The sequence below is a fragment of the Quercus suber genome, unplaced genomic scaffold (genome assembly GCF_002906115.3).
Source record: "Quercus suber isolate HL8 unplaced genomic scaffold, Cork oak 2.0 scaffold_198, whole genome shotgun sequence".
NCBI lineage: Eukaryota > Viridiplantae > Streptophyta > Magnoliopsida > Fagales > Fagaceae > Quercus > Quercus suber.
In genome coordinates, this window is record NW_027069656.1 from 403221 (window position 1) to 411949 (window position 8729).

Consider the following 8729-nt stretch of genomic DNA (forward strand, 5'->3'; position numbering starts at 1 on the left):
CTTTGGAATTTTCTTTGAAGCAACAATAGGCCTCTTTGTGCTGGGAAAAAGAACTCTTTCATGCAGATGGTTTTAAGTTTTAACATAGTCAATTGACCATAAAACAAGAGGGTGTTGGTTGGTGCGGTTTTTCTTTTAGAAGAGAACAAATTGGATTTCTCAATCTAAGACTTGCGTTTTGTAACACTTCTTTGTGTGGACTGTGCAGGGCATGTTACTGGGACAACCTCCTAGTTCCTACTTGGCTATAACTCTTTTTTACTAGTGCTTCAATTTTCTTCTAATTATTCCTCCAATCATTTGCCAATAAAAAACATAAAATAATGGGTTTATATATATATATATATATATGCGTGCGCGATGCGAAAGAATCAGCTTATCAGAAAATTAGGTTAAAACTACTTATCCAATTCTACTTATTTCAATCTTACAGCAGTGATAACTTTATACATGTGATACAATCTATTGGATCCGAGTAGTGGTTCTTTTTGTCTTTTCCTTTTTTTGATGGGCCGAGTAATAGTTCTTGAAACTGAACTTTATACACCAGTTCATCTATTTTTGCTAGTAGATAATTTGGTGTCGTAGTGGCTCAAAGAGTTTTTTTGCCCAGTTCTCGAGTTTTTCTCTCTTAAAAATCCTTGTGTTCGATGTGCTTGAATATTTGTGATTGGGATTGTGTTTATTGATTGTTTATTTATACATATATCAATTGTTTAATTACTTAATTGAACAATTGGACTTAATTTGCTAAATTAGCTTAAAATTGACATCAGCCGAAAAAGGATTCTAAACCATGTAACTCTCAAAAAGCCCAACTTAACACTAGGCCACCCTTCAAACTAAGGCCAACATGCCACGAAGTCTCAAACAAAGAAACCAACACACAAAATACCCTAAATTGAACTCCAACTAAGCATGACTGCTTTATCAACAAAAAAAAAAAAAAAAAGTAAGCATATGACTAAAATCGAAACTAGCTCTAACATTCCATACAATCTCAAACAGAATATCCTCAGAAAAGATGAATATGATTATTTTAGAATGAAGAAAACAGCACCTTAATTCATACGAGTATAATAAACACGACGTCAGATACCATTCTGTGGTTCTAATGCTTTGCTGTAAGATAAAGGCTCATTCCTCTGACTCCTAGTAGAGAATGAAATCCTTATCATTTTCTACAATACCTTGAATGCATTAATTTCTTCTTTTCCTGGGTCTTTGATTATTGCACCCTCTCACCTTTTCTTTTCGTTTTCCTTCAATAAACCTTATAAGCCATTGAGGTTTTCCTCTTTTAAAGGCAATACATCCCATCGTTATTCCAAACAAAAATCCACATCCATAGCCCATTAACACGACCTTCCAATCAAATCCACTAGCAAATATCAAATCCTTGTCTTCCTGGAATATTGATGGTAGTGGTGGCGGTGGCAGCAGCTCATTAGTGTTGCATTTCATTGACAGAGGAAATCCACACAACCCCAAGTTCCCCTCGTATGAGTCATTTTCAAACGTACCAAATTGCTTGCCTTCAGGTATGGGTCCAATAAGTTGGTTTCGTGAAAGGTTTATCATGGCCAAAAATGTTAGACTTGTCAATTGAATAGGAATTTGTCCTGTTAGCCTATTTGAAGAAAGGTCTAAGGATTCAAGTCTTGACATATTTGCCAATGATGGAGGGATATGATTGGTTAGGTTATTATGGGAAAGGTTGAGCAAGCGGAGAACTGTAAGCCTTCCAAGTGTTGCTGGAATCTCTCCTTCAAATTTGTTGCTTGATAAATCAATTGTTGTGAAGATGGTTAGAATTCTTGGTAGCTTAATCTCAAAATTTTTTATTGTCACCACCACCGAATCTTGATAATAATGACGTTTACCAAAATACTGTGATTCATTTTTACCTTCATCATTGATCATCATGCTGTTCAAGTTTTCAAAATAATTTTTCGGTAAAAAACCAGTAAACTCATTGTAAGAGAGATCAAGAATTTGTAACTTAGAGAAAAACATCCTACGAGTGTTATGATTTCCAACAGGACCATGGAATCTGTTGGATTTCAAGACAAGAATCTGTAGATTGGGAAGAGCTTCCAACCAACAGGGGAAGAAATCATTGATCTTGTTATTTCCAAGATCAAGAATTCGTAGCTTCGGGAAAAACATCCCACTAGTGTTATGATTCCCAATAGGACCACGGACTTTGTTGGATTTCAAGGCAAGAACCTCTAATTGGGGAAGAGCTTCCAACCAATATGGGAAGATATCATCTATCATGTTATTTCCAAGGTCAATAACTGCCAGATTTGTACAGTTGAGCAAAGATTTTGGCAATAGCCCTCCCAAATGATTGTCATTAAAGACAAGAAGTTCCAAACTGTTGCACTTTGCAAATGTATCAGGGATGGCACCGTGGAAGTCATTCATTTGCAACTTTAACACCCATAGATGATTACTGAAGTTTCCCAAACATTGTGGAATCTTACCACTCAAACTGTTATTTGAGACATCAAAGATTTTAAGAAAACTTGCATTGCAAATCATATATGGGATCTCTCCAGTCAGTCTATTGTTTGGGATCCTAAACAATGTTATAGGAGAAGTTGGAATTTGAAGCTTACCTTGCAATAGATTCTCACCCAGAAGAATTGAAACCAAAGACGTGGCTTCCGAAATCTCTGCGGGTAATTCACCGGATAAGCGATTGTTTTCCGCACGTAACGCCACAAGAGACTTTGCATGTTTTATATCAGACGTAATTGGGCCTTCAATACTATTGAACGAGATGTCAAAAATGAGCAAGTTCGGTAATCCCCAGATTCCAGCGGGAACAGTACCCGAAAGCAAATTATCATTGATCCTGAATTCAAGTAGAGTGGTACAGTTGACGAAATTGGCTGGAATTTCATCAGTGAGATTATTGTGATGCATGAAAAGCCCCTTTATAGTACCTTGTTTGCAAATATCTGGCGGAATTGGACCAGTAAAGAAATTATAAGACACAGAGATTTTTTCGAATTTGGCCCAAGAGCCAAGGTTTTGAGGCAGGGGACCGGTGAAGTTGTTCTTGTTTAGAGTAAGGTTCACAAGCTTCTTGAACTCACCAAACTCGGTCGGTAATTGGCCAGAGAACTTGTTTTGAAATAGTTCCAGAGAAACTAGGTTACTCAACAACCTCAATTCGGACAGATCGCCTTCAATAGAGTTCATTGAAACATCAAGCCTCTCAAGCTTCGAGAGGTTTCTTAAACCAACAGGAAGTTTTCCTGTGAATGAGTTGTTGGAGAGATCAAGCTGCCAGAGGTTGACAAGGTTGCCAATCTCAACTGGAATTTCCCCTGTCATGTTATTGCACGAAAGCTCCAAGTTGATAAACTCTTTAAGGTTTCCAATCTCTGCCGGAATTGTTCCTTGGATGCTACAGTTGGATAGGTGAATCCAGGTGAGGTTGGTAAGCTGCAACACATCATTCGGAAATGGAGAAGGATTGAAAAGATTGTGTCCGAGGCTCAGCCGAACAAGGCCAGTCATGTTTTGGAATGATTTCCATGGAAATGATCCGGACAATCCACTTCTGTTCAGATACAAATACTGTAATTGGCTTAGAGAAGATATGTCTGGAGCCGACCACCCTAAGAACAAATTGTTGCCCAAGTCCAAGTACAGCAGCTTGACACAAGTGTTCAAGTCGTCCATAATTGGACCATGCAAGTTGTTGAACCCAAACGAGAGCTTTTCCAATGATTGAAGCTGGCATATGGAGTCAAGAGGAAGAACCCCAGTTAAATTTTGGCGTGAAAGTTCAATCTCTGTAACGGAACCATCTGAATTGCAGGTTATTCCAGTGAAATTGCACATGGAATTGCTGGATTCCCAAGATTTAAAGGCACTAGTACAATTTGATGTTTGAAGTGCGGATTTCAGTTTCATGAGAATTTGAAGGTCAGCAGGTTGGATACCGGAGATAAGGGAGAAGAAGCAAAAAAGGAGGTAGAAAAAGTAGAGAGGTGGCCGTGACATGGCATAGGGTGGACAGAATGGCATTGTGGGTCTTTTGATTGTATTTGGAGAAGAGGAATTAATGAGAACTAAGACTGAAGATAGTGCCTTTTTAACTACCAAAATGGTTTTTTTTTTTTTTTTTTTAAATAATTTGTCGCCTGAAATAGTGTACAATGAAGGCTTCTTACGCCTTTCCATGGAAACCTACGAAAATATCTCCGTTGCACACACAGATGGACCTAGCCTTTCCCAAATTTTGGAAGAAAAAAAAAATGCTTAGCTTGTGTGTGCACAAAGAAAATTTACAATTTGCCCCAAAAAATAACATGAATTACTTGCCGACAAACTAATATTGACAAAAAAAGTAAAGCACAAATCTGACATTATCAAATCATATGATTCTCATGAGATTAATCATACGATTTTATAATGTCAGATTTGTGCTTTACTGATCAGTTTCTTAGTTCACATGGTGTGAACTGTGAAATGTTTAATATTACTTTTTAAAAGTATTTAGTTGTGTTTGCAGTAATAATAATGTTACTTTATAAAAAAAAAATTATAATGAATTTGAGTGATAAATTGTATGGTAGTATTACTTTTTAAGAAATGAGAGAAATTTGACAGTCTTATGTCAAAATATTATTTAAATGGTTAGGTAGATATAGGATAAATTCTTTATAATTAATTATTGTTACCTTTTTTTTTTATTAAGAAAAATTAAAAATAATTTAGAAACTCATATTGAAAATGTCATCTAGTTTGATGTCCCAATTTCTAAAATCTATCAAATAAATTTTTGAAAAATCACCATTGATAAAATTGGTAATAGTTCATTACAAAATAATCTAAAATTTCCACAAATATAATTATGATGTTAATTGACATAATGCAATTGAACAAGCTTATGTTAAGTTTGGTCTATATGTTGAAAAAAAAAAAATATTTATACTCCCCCCCCCCCCTCCCCAATTTCTAAATCTTGGTTCTGTCCCTAGTTGTACAAAGGTAGCGATGGATATAACTTCTTCTTGTGAGCATTCCTATTGGATTGTTAGGAACCCGGTGGTTCCTAACGGGAATGAATGAGAATTATAGGGGAATTGATGAAAATTATAAGGAAATTGACTTAATTTAAGATAGTCACATTCCATAGGGAAAAAAAAAAAAGAGATTAAGAGAGAAAGATGCACTAATGCAATAAGAAATTGGTTTATTCTTCAATAATGGAAATGTAATTACAAGTAGTTATTTATAGAACCATAAAACTTTTCTATTGGCCCACATGACCTTATCCTAATGGTCATATTATTTCCCATGTGCATTAATAATTCCAACATATGTTAAATATGATTAACATGCTTGGAATTGTAACTAACTAACCAACTAACTAAATCCCAATACAACAATTATTATACATATGCTTATAACATCCCTAACATATTAACATGCTTGGAATTATAATTAACTAACCAACTAACTAACTAAATCCCAATACAACAATTATTATCCATATGCTTATAGCATCCCTAACATGGATTCTTTAAAAATATATGTATTTTGCACTCTCAAAACATACTTTATTTATTTTAAATTACCACTTTAAAAATACACCTCACATCTCTTTTTTTATATTATAATTTATCACACTAAAATAATATAGTTTCACTTTCTCCCACATATAAATGGATTCTTTAAAAATTATGTTTTTTTGCACTGTCAAAACATACTTTATTTATTTTAAATTATTACTTTAAAAATGCACCTCACATCTCATTTTTTATATTACAATTCATCACACTAAAATAATATATTTTCGCTTTCTCCCACATACTTTATTATTGTTATTATTTTCGTTTTAGAGGAAAGAGAGATGGTGAGAGAGAAGTCGTGGTTTGATTGAAAGAGAGGAAAGAGGGAAAGTGTATAAAATAATCAAATTAAATAAATCAAATGCATGTTGCTACAATATTTTTTATCTTTAGAGTATTAGACGCTGTTTGGGAACTTTTTTTTGGTCACTCAATTTTCGTCACTCAATTTTCATCACTCATCACTCATCACTCATCACTCATTTTTCATCACTCATCACCCATCACTCTAAAATTAATACCCGTTTGGCTCCATCTTTTTCATGTCATCACTCAAATTTTTTCACACTATTTGTGGGCCCCAGCTTTGTCACTGGCGCAGCTTTTTTTTTTTTTTTTTTTTTTTTTTCAATACCCCCAAACCCGAACCAGTGAAAGAAGAAAGGAAGAAAAAAAATACCCAGATCACCGAACCCAGGAAAAGGGAAAAAAAAAAAAAAAGGATGAACACCGGGGAGACCGAACCCAGGAAAAGGAAAAAAAAAAAAAAAGGATGAACAATGGGAAGATTGAAGCCAGGAAAGGAAAAAAAAAAAAGAAAGAGGATGAATACCAGGGAGACCGAACCCAGGAAAAGGAAAAAAAAAAAAAAGGATGAACAATGGGAAGATTGAACCCAGGAAAGGAAAAAAAAGAAAAAAAGAAAGAGAATGAATACCAGGGAGACCGAACCCAGGAAAAGGCAAAAAAAAAAAAAAAAAAGAGGATGAACACCGGGAGAGACCGAACCCAGGAAAAGGAAAAAAAAAAAAAAAAAAACCAAACCCAGAACCAACGTGAAACGAAAAGAAAAGAAAAAAAGAAAAGAAAGGAGAATGGAAAAGAAACCCAGAAAGTGAGAAAAAGAAGCAAAAGAAGCAAAAGAAGAAGAAAGCATGTCTGTCCGTGAAAGACAAAAAGAAAAGATAAAAAAAAAAAAAAAAAAAAAAAAAAAAAAAAAAAAAAAAGAGGGAGCAAATTCTGACTGTGGGACCGGTTTGTAATGTTATTTACAATTTTGCCATTGAAAATTGAGAATTGAAAACTGAAAACAGCCAAAAGTTGTTTTCAGTTTCCATAACTCATAACTCAAAAAGTAGAGAATTGAGTATTGAAAACAGAGTTATGGAAATAGAGNTTGAGAATTGAAAACTGAAAACAGCCAAAAGTTGTTTTCAGTTTCCATAACTCATAACTCAAAAAGTAGAGAATTGAGTATTGAAAACAGAGTTATGGAAATAGAGTATTGGTGTAGGCAAACGAGTATTTTGCTATGGGTCCTACCATTTTTGAGAATTGAGTTATGAAAACTGAGAATTGAGTCATGAGAATGGGTCATCCAAACAGCCTCTTAGTATCCGGAGTTGTAAAATTTTGGATATCCTATTTTTTTTAGCATATTTCCACAAATACATGCATTACACGGGAGGCTAATTACCAAAAAAATATACAACTCAAGTACAATAACATCCTAAATTTAGAACTTACTATGGCCAGTTGGAAAAATAAATAATAGTTTTTATCTTTCTACCTCTTTTCTCTCTCTCTCTCTCTCTCTTCATTCTTCCGTTCTCTTTTCTCTCTCCCTATTTGCTGTGTTCTTTCCTCATCTCTTCTCTCTCTCTCTCTCCTCTTCTCTCTCTGATGCTGATTTGTTGGTCCGATCTATTGGTGGTATTTTTTAATGGGTTTTGGTGGGTGGTGTGTGGCTCTATTGGTGGTGGTCTAATGATGGTTCTAATCTATGGTGCTGGTCCGATCTTTTGGTGGTTTTTTTTTTTTTTTTTTAATGGGTTTTGGTGGGTGGCATGATGGTGGCATGGTGGCCTTGTTGGTGGTGGTCTAATGATGTTTTTTTGTTTTTTTGTTGATCCGATCTGTTGGTGGTTTTTTTTAATGAATAATAAAGAAATTGTAAATAATAGAGGAAGAAATTGTAAATAATAGAGGAAGAAATAGTAAATAATGAATAAAGAAATAGTAATAATGAATAAAAAAGAATATTTAAATAAAGTTGTATAAAAATAGAGTTTGGGATGTTGAGCGTGTTGGAAAATAGTATGATATAATAGATAAAGTAGCTTTTGAGATAGTAAAATGAAATATTTTTTAGAATTTCAGATACTAATGCCCTTAGATGTTATTATAACATGTGTTATTTGCTACATTAATAGATATGCTAATGTAGTGGGTTTTAAGTGATTTGTTGCTACATTGCATTATCCAATGAGAATGCTCTAGTAGTGTACGCCAGTCCATAACTTAGTGATCCATAGAGGAACTTTATGTTCTACTTTTGAACATTCAAGTACTCTTTATCCACTAATGAAAATTTCAAGTTGGCAGTTGGCAAAAATCACAAGAGAGATAGGACTATGTCTCTCAATAACAAAATCATCTAATGTTGGTAGTTGACACAAACACGATGCAATAATTAATTGTGTCATGATTTCTCAACTCTAATATGATCTATTTATCAAATAGGTCGACACAAGACAACTCACGTAATCTGTTTGATAAATGGGTTTTGTAGGGTCGACACCACCTCACACAACTCATTTGATTAATAGGTCGTGTAGTCATTTTGTGGTGAAGAAGCTGGGGTTTCAGGTTAGGGGAGTAAGATTAAAAGACAAGATTGAAAGTAAACTGAATCTAAAAATATATATTAAATGATATTAATAATAAAAAAATAAAAAATTATAAGTTAAACAATTTAAACATGTAATGTGATTCTTTAAAATAAATTGAGAAAATAAATCAATGTGAAAGTGTTAAAAATATAGCAATATACCTGCAAAGTTGTATACGTGGCTCAATGCCTTGAATGATTTTTAAAAATTATGTAGAGTTCAACTTTTTTTTTTCTTAATC

General features: G+C 34.0%; 1 protein-coding gene across 1 annotated transcript; it reads right to left on the minus strand.

Annotated features, from left to right (window-relative positions):
* Positions 1 to 965: 965 nt before the first annotated feature.
* LOC111984001 (receptor-like protein kinase 7) lies at positions 966 to 4139 on the minus strand. Its single transcript, XM_065779076.1, has one exon. It carries the CDS (start codon positions 4045 to 4047, stop codon positions 1201 to 1203), a length of 2847 nt encoding a protein of 948 aa, XP_065635148.1. The 5' UTR covers positions 4048 to 4139; the 3' UTR covers positions 966 to 1200.
* Positions 4140 to 8729: the final 4590 nt, after the last annotated feature.

Excerpts from the sequence above, each read along its gene's own strand:
- LOC111984001 (XM_065779076.1), bottom strand. The coding sequence starts at position 4,047 with ATGCCATTCTGTCCACCCTATGCCATGTCACGGCCACCTCTCTACTTT.